Genomic DNA, 15,433 nt, shown 5'->3' on the forward strand with positions numbered 1-15,433 from the left:
AACTTCAGACTAGAATGAGTTCTGCTTTCTTTCATAAAAGAGCCTCTGTTATAGTCTTTTTAACATGGCCATATGAATAAATTATCTTTAACTTAACCTAGGACAAAAAAAACTTTAAAACGTCTAGCACAATATTCATTCCTGCCTTTTTGAGCTTTGTGATATGTATTCAGTAGTAGTTCTTGATAATTTGTTAACAAGGCGTTTTGAACCTTTGGACAGATGCACATACTGTTTTCAATCTTCATGGTTAATAATTCGATTTTGTATCTGATGCCAGAACACCCTGACTCTTAATCACTGTTCATTGTTGCAGGTCTATTATATTCTAACTGTTTGAGTGCTTCCATTGACCTTGAACTGACATTATAAGCTGTGTCTAATCTTTTCAGTCTATATTTCTAATGCTTCTTTTCTTTTTCCTTTTTTCCTGTTCCCTGTTTAGCATCACAATGGGACTGCCTCTGAGCCCTGCAGCTGACTCTGCCCGCTCAGCAAGACACGCCCTTTCTCTCATTGCCACTGCCAGACCACCCGCCTTCATCACCACCATAGCTAAGGAGGTGGGCAGCCCTCCTCACTTGCTTCCTCACCCCTTCCAGAGGCATTCCTCTATACTGTAACTGGGGTAGACCTGCAAAGAATCCTGGTAGTTCAAGCAAAGCAAGTTAATAATTTACTGCTGAAATGAACATATCATATGTGTATACACACTGAAATCCACAGTGTGGAATTGTGCTTTCGTGCTCCTTTCTGCTCTCAGAATGAACACACTTGTTATATTTGACAATACCTTTCAATATGAAATATGATAGGTCTGTGTGAATTAGAAGGTATTAAAGTTATTCACATTTCTCAAGTGTAAGCAAATACTTGTAATCAAAACTAAACTTATTTTGCAGTGGCTCTCAAACTGTATACAAAAAAACATAAGCCATAAAATGGGTGATTGTTTTTCCTATTCTGTGTCACAGATAAAGGCTGGAGAGTCCATTGATTCCTGTACTTCTACTGGTCTAATTAATTGCCCACAGCCAGCTGACAAACTAGTAAAGAACAATGAACCAGTTCTATGTTCTTTCCTATACATCTTAGTGAGAGAAAAAAGAAAAAGTTCCTAATGCTTGGAAAGGCTTGCACAGCTCAGCGTCCACAGGGTACGGGCTCTGTCTGCCCCAAAGCCATCCTTACAGGCATGCTGGGAAAACAGCTAGAAAGGAGGCACGATGGTCCAGTCTGGATGGAGTTTTATGGTGGGTAGGAAGCAGTGGAGTCATGAATTCATATCTAAAGTAAAGCTGTGGACAGTAAGTGTGAGAGTAGGAAGCTTCCACCATGTTTCACTTGCACACACTTAATGTATACTTGTATCAAAGGTGTGTGCTGTTTGAATGAGTAGTTTTGTTTAACTTAGATATTTTTCTTATCAGTTTTCCGCCTGCATAGAATGTGATCAGATGGGCATATTGATTGCCTCAGGAGCTTTACATCACTCTGATAGGTGTTTATAGTAATTACATTTCAGAACATTATTTTGCATTAACTACAAAAGAATGTTTTTTAAGGAAATGTTTAGGTACTCATACTGAGACATTTGGTTGGAAAGGTCATTTAAAATATTTTAATAGCCTACATTTATTTCTTTTCAAAACTAGTTTGCTAATGCTACTTTTAGTCCTGGAACATTCGAGAAACGCACTAAGGTGCTTCTCACCGTCACCATTGTGCAGGACTCTGTCCCTGGGCCTGCTGCTCCACAGTGCATCCAGGACTATTCAAGGCTCTGAATAGTTTGTTTCCTTTCAGCTGTAGAGTTTATGCTTTGTATGAGAAAAAAAAAAAAAAAAAATCCCAGTGAATCTCTGTTATTTGCTGTGCTGATCAGTGTTGGAGGCATGTTATCTTGAACTTCCCAACTTGATTTTAAAGTGCCTAGAACAGCTAGCACTGTGTAAGTATCACGTGTTATTATTAACAGGCGTGATAGTCATATCAGATGCTTCCTGGGCATTTTCTAAAAGTACCTTCACAGCAAACTTCCAAATTGTGTTTCAATTTGTTTCTTTTTAAAGTGAAAGTCCTGATATTCTATGACCACATCTCACTAAGCAGACTTACTCACACCTAAAGTATCATAGTAATACTGTGCTGAGGACAATACATGGGAACTCGCTTGGGCATGGTGTTTTATGTCTGTAATCCCAATGTGTGGCTTAAAATGGAGGCAGGAGAAACAGTTCAAATCATCTTTAGCTATGTCTTAAGGCCAGCTACATAAGGTTCTCTCTCAAGATGATGGTGATGATGATGATGTGTAAGGAAGTTGTAGAATTTTATTAGACCCTACTTACTTAGTTTTATGTACATGATGCTTCTTTGTAACTGATAACAATTCCTGACCTACCCCCAAGTGGTTTGCGTTACAGTTCTGATTGATTGTTCTACTTCTCTATAGTGAGCAGAGATGTAAACTTATGAGCAGCAGCAATGGCCTCTGAAGTGTGGCACTTCTTTTGTAGGTACACAGACACACGGCCCTTGCAGCAAATACCCAGTCACAGCAGAGCATACACACCACGACCCTGGCACGGGCTAAAGGTGAAATCCTGAGAGTCATTGAAATTCTCATTGAGAAGATGCCTACGGATGTTGTGGATCTTCTTGTGGAGGTGAGAATATCCAGTTTCAAGTCCCCCTGACCCTGAAGTAAACTCATGAGGTCAAAAATAGGAGGAAGGAAAGAATGAAAGGAGGGAGGGACAGGGAGTGGGTCATATAACTAAGATTAATTAGCTTCCGTGCCTTAACTCCATTTCCTCAAAGCTAAAATTGATAGCTGTAGCCATTGACATGGAGTTGATCCGTATGAGAATACTTTCAAGGCTGACTTGTCAACGAAGCACTTGCACCGTGTGCTGGGGCAGCTTCCCTACTCTGCTCATGAGCACTCAGTGTTAAAGGACATGATTATCTGTTGCTGCAGACAAGACCAAGGATGCCCTGTAGTAGCCATAAGCTTAAAATAGTTATTATTCTATTTAAAGTAAATATATAATCAGTGTGGAGTTATACAGACAAAATGAAGTCTAATGGAATCATTTTATATTTTAGAATATTAAGCATTTGAAATTAACTTCCAATCTGTCTTTTTTGCCAAAGGTTATGGACATCATCATGTACTGCCTGGAGGGATCTTTAGTTAAAAAGAAAGGTCTTCAGGAATGCTTTCCAGCTATCTGCAGGTAAAGAAGCCTTCACAGAATGCAAAAGAAGTCCATTTCAGTAACAAGTAATTAAAAAATATTATGAGGCTAAATGAGAAAACCAGGTATTAATCATTACCTGTTACTTTCTAGAATAATCCTGACAGTTTGTGACAAGAACACAGATAATCAAACTAGTTACTTAATCAGTTGACACAGACATTTGGGTCATGGCTCAGAAGAATTGTTAAATGTCTGTTCCCACAGTCTACTCATATTGTTACTTGTCTTACAAGATACCTAGAACACTTCTGACTCGGGAAAACATAGACTTGCCAGCAACAGAAGTCAGTTGGTCTCCTTTCACTCACTAGTAAATCGTATTTTGAGAATGACGTATTTACATATTGTTCCACTAATACAAGAACTTCCCTTGGAAGGCTAACAGGAACAGAAGGCTAGAAGGCTAAAACTTTGCAAATGGCACTAAATATGTGAGCTATAACTTAGGATTGCTCTTTTATGTAATATACACATTTATTTATACAAATACAGTGAAGATTGGTTTTGCATCAAAATACAGTGCATTGCATTTATTTTTTTAATTGGAGCTTTGGGTAAATGTGCTTGTTCCATGAGCCTGACAGTCTGAGTTTGATCCCTGGGACTGACATGGTAGTGGTAGAGGGAACTATCCCCCTACAAACTCTTCTCTGACTTAAATACATGCACATATGTACATACATGCATACATACATACACACACATACATACATACATACATACATACATACATACATACATACACAATCATCACCGTGAAAAGAGTAACTTCTGAGTTGGTTCTAAAGTTTGGGGAGCTTTTTTGGATTTTCTTGCTTTTATGTAGTCTATAGAAATAGTACTTAAATCTGTCATAGGTAAGTTTTCTCAGTTACAGTTAGATGTGATTCTTGTGTCTGTAAGACAAACCTAGTGATAGCTGCCTTTCCTTTGCGCATGGGTGCAGGGGCAGCGTGTGTAAGCTGTAGTTGGCAGTAAGGTTCCTGAGAAGAGTGGTGTACAGCATGCCTTCATCCTGTCATTTCCACATCTCTGCCACTGCTTGACTGGCTTGTGTTCTCTTTATCTGCCATACCGTTTCCTGCATGCAGTAGAACTTGCACACTATTCCATCATTTAGCAGTTTGACTTTGCCACCTAGGTGTTAGAATGTGAGCACAGATAAAAGTCCTGCTATGTAACACACGTGCACAGATGGTGCAGCACATGTGGACAGGTGCATTTTCGCTCATGTGAAAATGGCCGACAGTGGTCTGTTGCCATGTGGAGATGACAAGAAAGGGGTTGTAGTGGAACTTATTGGACTGGGGGCTAATGGTGCTGGTAAGGCACAAGCCAGTGCTGTATAAATTAGCTTCCTAGAGCTTATCTCTTCACTAAAGGGTCTGTCTTCCAGATTCACCCAAAGCCTCCTCTACCAGCAGCTCTTCAGGTCCCTGTGCTCTGCAGACACCCATGACTTGTTGACTAAGTTACCCTGGAAAGAGAGAACTGTGCTGGATGCCTTCACTGCACACTGTGTATACATTTCCCCTCTGACTTGGCAAAAAGCAATGTGCTTTGGCTATTGATTTAGTAGTATTTTATTGATTTAGTAGTATTTTGTTGATTTAGTAGTATTTTATTGAACACAAAATGAGTATCACTACTCTCTGGGGAAGAAATGGTAGATTAGGTATCTCTGTGCTCCAGAATCACAGTGGCTAATGAGAAGGAGATTCTGTCAGCTCACTGCCTGGTTGACTACCTATTGGAAACTGAGCTGGGCAGTGAGTGTAATGTTCAATTCAGTATGTGAAATCAGAAATTGATGAGCACAATGTAGAGGGTAATGGTTTCCTGTTAAAAATGCCTTCACAGAAATGGCTATCAGGTAGAGAGGGATTGGTCCTCTGAGACAGATTGAGCCAACTAGAGTAGTGACTCTAAGAGCACAGGCAGGTCTAGGAACATGTCGCAGAGAGCTGAGCAGGTGGGCTTTGTGAAAAGTGGGGTGAACCAGGCTGCTGTGTTTGGAGCCACAGAAGTGAACCGTGAGTCTGGCTGCACCATGCAGTGAGTGACCAGAATGGAGGCTTCCTGTAGATGTATAGAGCCAAGCTAGGGCTTCGGACCCCACAGAACAGTGTCACCTTTATTTAATATGCAGTGGAGAGTTAGAAATGTTTAAGCAAAACATTAAATGTATGATTATAGATACGACACAAAGTTTCATTGTAAATTCAGTACTTTTATGCCTTAGCAAAATCAAAAAGTATTTAGACAGAAGAGTTAAAAGTTTATGTTTTCAAAAATGATTTAGCTTTTCTTAAACTATGTTATTATGAGACAGACTGATTGATTTTCCTTTTCAAGTAAGAAGCTGAATCAGCTCATTTCACCTTAAATGGGCACTTAAACTCTAGTAAGCAATTGCACACTGTCTGCTGCAGAGTGCCTCATGAGCTCATCTGCAAGTGACTCCTCCAAACTGTGCTTTGTTCATAGCCTGGTGATAACAGGGAGGAAACGTAAAAGAGCTTCTGCCCTAGCCTTTAGTAAAACTCTTAACTTAGTAACTATGTTATATTAGTCTTTGGTACCCATCCCCTCACAGGTAGGAATCTCCCTCATTATTTTATTCCTATTCCTCATTAGATTCCTAAAAATCTCCCCAGGAGGTTGTCTTGAAGTATTAAGTTTTCATGTTAAAATAAACCAAAATAGGGCTTGGGATATTATTGGGTAAATTTATGCATATATAATTCTAGACCTTTTATCTGCATTCTATATACAACAAGAAAAAGTTAACTTGAAGGTTATTTAAAATAATGTAAGGACTGCAAGTTTAGACCGTGTATGGTGGACCACACCTGTAATCCAAGCACTGAGAGGCAGGATGAAGGCTCCAGCCCATCCTTGGCTGCTGAATGGGTTCTGACCCAACTAAGGCTACATGAGACCATCTATCAAAAAAAAAAAAAAAAAAAAAAAAAAAAAACCAAAACAATCAAAACAAGGACCAAAGTTTATTTTATTTGAATTAGCATATTTTTAAGAAAAACTAAAATAATTTATAGTTCGTATAAGTTTATACTGTGTCTAGGTGTGGTAGCATATCCCTTGAATCCTAACCCTTGGCAAAGGCAGGTAAATCTCTGAGTTCAGAGCCAGCCTGGTCTACAGAGTAATTTCCAGAACAGCCAGGGCTACACAGAGAATCCATTTGAAGGGGAGATTATATTTTGTAAAGAGTAAGTCTTTAAAGCTATTTAACTATCTGAGCACTCACTCTTTCTCCTTATTAGAGTAACATGGGTCACCACTTATTTTCATACACACTGTAGTCACCATGACTACAGTGTTTCTGATGACGACGATGATAATGTCTTATAACATGACAAACTAAAGTATAAGATGAAGAAAAAATACTCTCATATTGAATTTGGTCATTCAACCCAACTGGAAAAAAAGATTCCCAAGGGCAGGCACAAGAGTCAGAGACCCACTTGGTTTTACAGTCAGATGTCCCATAAAAATACCGAGCTAAAGCTATAATATATATGCAAAGGACCTGGTGCAGACCCACGTAGACCTTGTTCTCACTGCCTTGATCTCTGTGAGCTCATCTGTACCTGTTTAGTTGATTGCAGAGGGCCTTCCTTGTTCTTTTGTGTCCTCCATCCCTCCGGCTTTTAAAATCTTTCTACTTTCTCTTCCTCGGGACTCCCTGAGCTCTGAGGGAAAGGATTTGATTTAGACTTCCATTTAGATATATATTCTCTCTCTCTCTCTCTCTCTCTCTCTCTCTCTCTCTCTCTCTCTCTCTCTCTATCTATCTATCTATCTATCTCTATCTCTGTGTGTGTGTGTCTGTCTGTCTGTCTGTCTCTGTCTCTCACTCTGTGGTGTCTCTTTCTCTGTCTCTCTGTCTCTCTGTCTCTCTGTCTCTCTCTCTCTCTAACTCTATCTCTCTATGTGTGTGTGTCTGTCTGTCTGTCTGTCTCTGTCTCTCACTCTGTGTCTCTTTCTCTGTCTCTCTGTCTCTGTCTCTGTCTCTGTCTCTCTCTCTCTCTCTCTCTCTCTCTCTCTCTCTCTCTCTCTCTCTCTCTCTCCCTCTCTCCACCTCTGCATAATATCTAACTGCAGGGTATCTTCATCTGTTCCCATTTGCCTCCTCAGGTAACCTCTCCAAGGATTCGGCTATGAGTATAGCAGAATATGGTTAAGAATCATTTTGTTGATACTTTTTTTTGAATACCAGTAATGTTGGTTTTATTCTGAGTCTCCAGGCTATCTAGTCTCTGGTTCATGGTTACGAAGGCTGTGTGGGTATGGGCTCCTTTTCATGGAGTGGGCCTTAAGTCAAATCAGACATTGGTTGGCCACACCCACAAATTCTATGCCACTATTGCCCTGGCATATTTTACAGACAAAACAGATTGGAGGTCAAAGATTTTTGAGACTGGGTCTTATGTTTTAATTAAAGGTTTTTTAGATGCTGTAGTTTGATTTTGTTTCCCCCCTCTCCCAAATTCTTCCAGGTCACCCCCCCCCCAACTTTATATGTGTTCTTTCACTCTCACCTTTTTTCTCTATCTCAAAATAACAAAAGCTAAAAATAAAAACCAAAAGCAAAACAAATAAGCAAAAAACCAGTGAGACAAACTACACCAAAAATTAATGTAAAGGTCCACAAAAATACCACCAGCTTCATTTTGTGATAGTCATCTCCTGATGAGCATGGGGCCTGTCTGGGAGTGTGGTTATATAGCCAGTGACATTCCATTAGAGAACATTGATTTTCCCTTTGGCAGCAGGAATCACTTGCAAAATGCTACCATTTAAGGGTGGGACATTGTGTCCTTGCCTCCTTCTCACATGCTTGCCTGTGGGGGATTATCTTGATTACAGTAACTGGTGTGGGAAGACTGAACTGTGGGTGGCACCATTCCCTAGATTTGGTCACTAGTGCTACAGGAGTGGGAAAAGTGAGCCGAGCAATAACCGTGCACTTAGTCATCACTCTTCGCTCTGGACCATGGATGTGATGGAATGAGCTCTCTTTAAGTTCCTGTCCCACTTGACTTCATGCTGGGATGGACTGCACCCTGGAGTTGTGGGCTACAGTGAACCTTTCTCCTGTGCGGTACTTTTTATTGGTTACTTATTCATGGCAACTCAAATGGAACTAGGACTGTGGGAATAGTAACAAAAGGTTCTTGCCAGGTTAGTGATTGCCACCTCAGTGTCTTGTTACCATCTCCATGACCTGAACACTGAGATACTAGAGGTCTAGAGAAACCTGAGACTTTTCATTTGATGAAATGAGAACAATATTAAAACCTAGAGTGGACTCCTGCCTCAGCCCTTTAATGCCATCAGAGGTCAGAACAAATTATATCTGCCATACCATCCTTAGAACAGACAGTGCTCATGTGCAGAACTCTTCCAGTTGTAAGTAGTCTAGGGGTCTGAGAGACCCCAAAGACCTCAGCAGTGTGTGGCTTCCTGCAGCAGCACAAAAGTGGGTTCCTGTGCACAAACTGACATATACAAGATTTATTAGTAGTAGTAGTAGTAAAAGAACCAGGAAGGAAACTTTAATATAAAACCCTTAAGCCAAAACCAGGGCATGAGACTATCACTGCCTAGAAATCTTTAAAGTGTTTTTCAGCCATGTTAGTCAAGTGATAAGTTACAAAGAATGAAAAATGCTAGAACTGTAATATATGGTCCTTTCAGGCAGACCAAAGATTTTATACCAAGAATAGATTTAATCTTTTTTTATCCCATAAATAATGGTGTTTATAGATGATGTAGAAGGAGGAGGTTGAAATCCAAAGCATGAAGGTAATGCAACAAAAACCTTTAGTTTAAGATTCTGTCATCAGAAATGTGTTGTTTTGTTCTGAAAAATGTTATTTTGAATGCGATATTATTTTGTAGTAAGATTTTGGTAGTTCAAGCTATTAAATATTTGCAATAATGACACTACAAATTTTATTTCTCAGTATTACACTCTGTGTCACTGTACTAGGATGTAAATTACATATGAGTTCATATGTGCAGATACAGATGCCCATAGTAACATGGATGTAGATATGAGCGCACCAGTACTCAGGCTGATACAATTAGCAATGACATAGCGACTGCCTTCAGACACTTCAAAAGCAATTCATTTCATATTAAGAACATTGGATATTTGAATGCAGACTCCCACTTACCACTGAAGTAGAATAATATGCTGCTTTCCGTGGAAAATGTGGTAGAACACTTGTAAGTAGTGTCTGCCTTCCATGTTATGAAAATGAAGCCTTGGCCTTCCATAAATCAGAAACTGATTATTAATGAGGCTTATGGATAAGACAAAACATCTCAGAATCTATACCTTTTTAATAAATAGCAAACAAAAAATTTAGCATAAAGATTTTTTTCTAGATTTTTAATCTGTGTGTAGCTGTCATGTGACTGCCAAGGCAGAAGAGCTGTCAGAATGCCACTGCCGCTAATACTCAAGTGTGTGTCCCTCAGCTTCTCTTCCTAGAATTACAGAATGGCCCTGTATCTTACTTCAAGAATGCATTGCAGTATTTTTCCTGTTTTATCTCCTTTGAAAAAGAGAAAAAATGCCTTAGGGTTTCTGTGACTGTGATAAAACACTGGCCAAAGGCAACTGGGGAGGAAAGGGCTTATTGTAGCTTACAGCCTACAGCACCACAGAGGGGTGCTACTTACTGGTTCATCTCCATGGCTTACTCAGCCTGCCTTCTTATACATCCGCAGACCACCTGCATAGGGCTGCTACCGCCTGCAGTGGACCAGGCCCTCCTGTATCAGTCATTTATCCAGGAAATACCCCAAAGGGCTATCCAATGGAGGCAATTTTTCAATTGGGATTTTCTTTTCTAAATTGACTCTAGTTTGTGTGTGTGTAAAGCTGACAAAACCAGCACTAGAAAGTTTATTGCATTTACTCTATTTTAAAAAGGCCTTCGTTTCCTCAGCCTCTGTTCTTACACAACTTAGTATTGCCTGCTGAAGGGTATCACAACTCCCAGTGGCCTAGGCCCTTTCGAGTCAAGAAAGCGCTCCTCAGGTTGCCTACAGGCAGATCTTATAGAGGCATTTCCACGGCTGGGAGTCTTTCGTGTAAAATAAATCTAGTTGATATAAAACCAAACAACACAAAAAACTTGGGAAACAAAGGAAGGCACAGCAAATAATGTGATTGGAAAAGATGTTTTTAAATAGAAAATTTAGTGTAGCTCCCTTCACTTGGATCGTTCATGGAGACCAGGTAAAAGTATATTCAAAACTCTTGATGAACATAAAAATCATTCCTGATTTACCTGATTTCTAGTACTGTTCTCACCTCTAAATCCCAGATGTATGGATTTGTAATATGTCAGAGCCTAGATCAGAAATTCAAGTACTTAATCTACTCCCAAACCGAATCTAGAAAGTATTAGTAATAAGCCAGCCTCTTAAAACCTCTTACTGCCTGTCACCTCAGTTCTGTAGCCTAATTAGTAAATCTAGTAAATGTGGAAAACCTTGGATGTTTTCACGATATCTTTTTTTCTGGTGAGTATTTTTTCTAATGTCATTAGAATTCAGGAGACATACTATTTACTTATGTAGCCTTTTATTATTGTTCTGTGAGGACATATATTTCAATAGCTAAGTAATATGAGAACATAACTGAATATGGGAACCTCTTCAAAATCATCATTTCTGCTCAAATAGAAGTGTTTGTACAAGTTATCAGAAAACTGGATTTTCACATTTATTCTTTTTGCCTTTGATCCTTTGTACCTCAAACTTTCGAGTGCATTTATTGTTAAGAAGTTGTTCCCTATTGAAAATCATTTTCTTACTCTGCCGGTAGTCCTTACTGGCCTGGAATTTACAGTGAAGCCTACACTGGCCCAAAGGCACCTAAGTTTTTCTTGCCTCTGCCTTCCATGTGCTGGGATTATAGATGTGGCCCAGCCACTAGAGCTGGTTGAAAATTCATTACAGGCCTAAGTGATATTCTACATCAATTCCATTTTAGGTAATATCTCAAAAGTACCCAGTACTGAAGGGAAATATTTTTTAATACATATGTTGGTCACAGATGTATTATTTAGAAATATTTGAGATATAAAGGGGTTAAAGCTTTTATCTACATTTACATACATAAATGTGTACATATATTTTATGTATGTGTGTATGCATGTGTACCTATATGCACATTGGCTTTAATCTTAGTGAGTATTGGTTTGTCTTAAATATACAGGCAATCTCACCTGGCTTTTGTTTTTGTTGTTGTTTCAAAAATGTTCAATTCAGGTTCTACATGGTCAGCTATTATGAGCGGAGTCACAGAATTGCCGTTGGAGCACGCCATGGCTCAGTAGCCCTGTATGACATCCGGACTGGAAAATGTCAGGTAAATAAATCATTGTGACTTCCTCTCCATGACGCTATTGAAGGGAGTGAGAGACTAGCACTTCACCAGGTGACGAACCGGGTTGCTGGAACATTATGGATAATGTGTAAGAGATCGATAGCGTAATGAAGGACTAAAGAATATAGAGCCCTTCGTCTCTGTTCCCTGGGATTGGAGGCTGCCATGGTTCCCAGTGGAGCAGGGAGAGAAGGCTCTTCTCGTGATTGGTTTTACAGTCTGTCTCTTCTTTGTTCGGTGTTGTTTAGGTTCCTACTTCCGACATGTTTCCTGTGAAGACATGGTGGCAGTCAGTTAGCAATGACAAGGCAGTAATTAGTCGGAGTTCTCACAGCCAGTCACAGTAGCACTTAATACAACTCTCCAGAACTGGTGCTCCCTTTACAGTAATGGTGTGTCACTTTTTAGACTTTATACTACATTTTATGATTTCATGACACTTTACTGTTCATGATTTTTTTTTTTTTTTGTCTTTGATCTGTTTATCTGATTTTCAAAATATACTCAGTGGATAGATGGGGCAAGAATATCCCCACTTGAGATAGAAAAGGAATTGAAGCTCGGTGTTTTAAATCACTATTTTCCAGAGTCACACCATTAGCAACAGCAAAGCCAGGACTAAATTCTACCAAGGACCTGGATAATCTTGATGCTCATTGACCACAAAGTGCCAAGTCACGCCTTCTCCTGTTTCAGTATAACATTTAGTACTGCTGAATTCTTACAGTATAGAGAGGAAATAGAAGAAATCTGTCAGGGTGTTTTAACACTTTAGATTATTTCTTCAATGTAATAAACTGTTAATCTAATGCCCCCGTCAAAGTTTCCTTGATAGTCTGCCATGAAATAATTGTAAAGTCTCATAATAAGAGGTAGGGGTAAAAGACTCAGGTTTCAGATACTGTTAAAGGATGCTATTTGAGTATTAAGTGCATTTCTCTGAGGATACCTCTGAGAGTACACTGTGCATAGAGTATGCACCACTGGTATACTTATTTACTCTCTAATTGGTGTGTTTCCTTCTCCAGCTCACTCTGGTCCATACCACTTTCCCCTCGGCTCTTATTGAAATCAGTGTAAACACTCTGAAGCTTGTTTAAAGATTATGTTTTGTGTTCTTTATATAATTCTTTTGAAAGGGATACTGCAAATAGCATTTCTGAAATGCCCCATTTTTAACCTTTATTTGTTTTGTATAGGGGCAGAAGGCATAGCACGTGTGTGGAGATCAGAGAAAGCCTTGAGGGAGTCAGCTCTGTGCTTCTACCATGTGGATCCCAAGGATGTCAGGCTTAGCAGTAAGGGCCTTTAAACCCCAGACCCCCTACACACACACCCGAGCCATACACCAGGCCCCAGAACATCTTCTAAGAACGTTCTTATGTTTGTTCGTTTATGTGTTTATTTATTTGAGACCAGGTCTCACAATGTATTCCATGCTGGTCTACATCCCACTGTTTAGTCCAGGCTGGCCTCAAACGCACTGAGATTCACTTGCCTCTGCCTCCTGAGTGCTGGGATTGAAGACATGTGTCACTATGCCGGCTTTTTATTTAATTTATTTTTAATATACCTAAATATATAACTTTACATATTAGTGAGATGCCATGTCATGCTTTGATGTATGTATATATTGTATAATATTTAAAACAGGTCAAATATTTCTTTGTCTTCAAACTTGATCATTTCTTTATTATGAGGACATTCAAAAGTAGCACTTTAACGTGTGTGTCACGCTGTTCTGTAGTGGACACAGTGTGCAGAGCTCAGTAGAACATCTCCCTTCTTTATGCCTCTCCCATCCTGCCCCACATCACCTGACTCTGACTCTGATAACCACAAGCAGTTTGAAACTGTTTTTTTTTTTTTTTTTTTTAATGAAGTATGTTACTAAATCGCAAATTTGAAAAATACACAAACATTTACAGAGTTAAAAGAGGAAGAGGAAAGGAGAGGGGGAGATATCTTGTAAGATTCTTCAAAACTGAGAACTTGTACATTATTACAACTCTGAGCATTCCCTATAAGATAGATCAGAAAACTGCCTCAGAAAACGCCTTTAGTACCTTCTTTCTAACAGCTTCCGTTGCAACTGACCTTTTCCTGTTGGTGGCATAATGTGGTGATCCCATAATCACCCAGCTACTTGTAATTGACCTTTTCTTTGCAGTATACCAGGGGAGCTGGGACCTTCTCTTATAACAACATAAGTCACCATCTCGGTTATTCTTTGAGGCCTTCAGGGTTCTTGTTCTTGTTCTGGTCATCACACATATGGTCCTACTCCTGAGTTTTGTCTCGTTTAGTAGCACCATTCTTTTCTCCCATGGTCTATCCTGGTCTAACCACACTGAGCCGGTGACAGCACTTCCCTTTAATACTATTCTGTTTGAGCTGATTGCAGTCCTTCAAGTCCTGTGCTCCTCTCATAAGCCATGCAGTTGCCAGACTCCTCTCCCATCTGTGTGCGCCTTTCTCACTCACAGCCGTCCTTACTAGTGTTTGTAATGTACCAGATTTAATACCCGTAATTCAGTTGTTGAGCAGTTTGCCAGAGAAGCCAGTGTAGTAGAGAGTATATTCTGAAACCACACTGCCTGGACTTAGTGTTAGAAAAAAATAGAACACATGCACACACACACACACATATGTGTGTATATATATATGTATATATATGTATGTATGTATATATATATATATATATATATATATATATATATATATATATATAGTGTAAGCTATGATTATTATTTAAGTGTACACTGGTTTAAATAGGACAAAACCAGTCAGGTCCCCCTTGCTGCCATAGTACCAGCTAGATTCAGTGTAACTTTGTCCTGATGGTCTTTTCCCCGACACTATTTCAACTAACCCTTCAAGTATAATAAACATAGTACCAACCAAATAATTAGCAGAATTCAAGCCACCCAGCCTACTGATTCATCTCTTTTTAATAATTTTTATAGTTGGTCCTTTTTCTGTATTCTACAACCTTATTGATTATTTTTGGCAATTAAAAAAACAAATGTACTATTAACTGTATACTATATGCTATTAACTAAAAACTAATGTGCTATTAGAATATTTCTGAGTGAAGTTATTTAAAAGTTCATAGTAGACCCTTTTCAAACAGTTTTAGGTTTGTGGTAAAATTGAAAGGAAGATACAGATATTGTATATCCACCGCACTCATATATGAATGAGTCTCTCTTAGCCATCCTCCACTGGAGTGCTACACTGGCACTGTAGGGTGGCCATAGTCTTCCTCAGGGCTTTCATGGCTTCAGCTGCTGAAACATGTTGACAGTCAATGCAGGACACAGTGTGAACACAAATGTGAAAGCTAAATGCAACATGAATCTCACAGATGGTCCAGATGACTGGGCCTTCGATTCCATCTTCATGATAAAGAAGTGGGAGGCTAAGCAGGAATGACTGATTGGTGAGGACAGAAGGAGCCTGGAGACCAGCCAAGAGTCAGGGACAGTGTCCCTCTGACTTTGACAGAGTGCTGGTGCTCCCTGTCTCCTCTGTGACACATGATAGGTCTCCCTTGGGTTGTGAGGTACTCCCTGTCTTCACTGTGACACATGGTAGGCCTCCCTTGGGTTATGAGATGCTCCCTGTCTCCTCTGTGACACATGATAGGTCTCCCTTGGGTTCTGAGGCTGTAAACTTTGAACACATATGTTCTCTGAAGGCATCTGCATGTTTGGGTAGATAAGGGAAAGCC

General features: G+C 39.5%; 1 protein-coding gene across 2 annotated transcripts in view; it reads left to right on the forward strand.

Moving 5' to 3' along the window:
• The window catches only part of WDR7 (WD repeat domain 7), a 265,985-nt gene that overhangs the window by 205,629 nt on the left and 44,923 nt on the right, over window positions 1-15,433 (forward strand). For both annotated transcript variants that reach the window (XM_080919796.1, XM_080919797.1), the window contains 4 exons: window positions 446-563; window positions 2,520-2,669; window positions 3,160-3,242; window positions 11,583-11,682. In XM_080919796.1, the coding sequence (XP_080775922.1) occupies window positions 446-563; window positions 2,520-2,669; window positions 3,160-3,242; window positions 11,583-11,682 (451 nt within the window). The remainder of the gene's footprint in view (window positions 1-445; window positions 564-2,519; window positions 2,670-3,159; window positions 3,243-11,582; window positions 11,683-15,433) is intronic.

This window comes from Micromys minutus (assembly GCF_963924665.1).
Source record: "Micromys minutus genome assembly, chromosome: 8".
Lineage (NCBI taxonomy): Eukaryota > Metazoa > Chordata > Mammalia > Rodentia > Muridae > Micromys > Micromys minutus.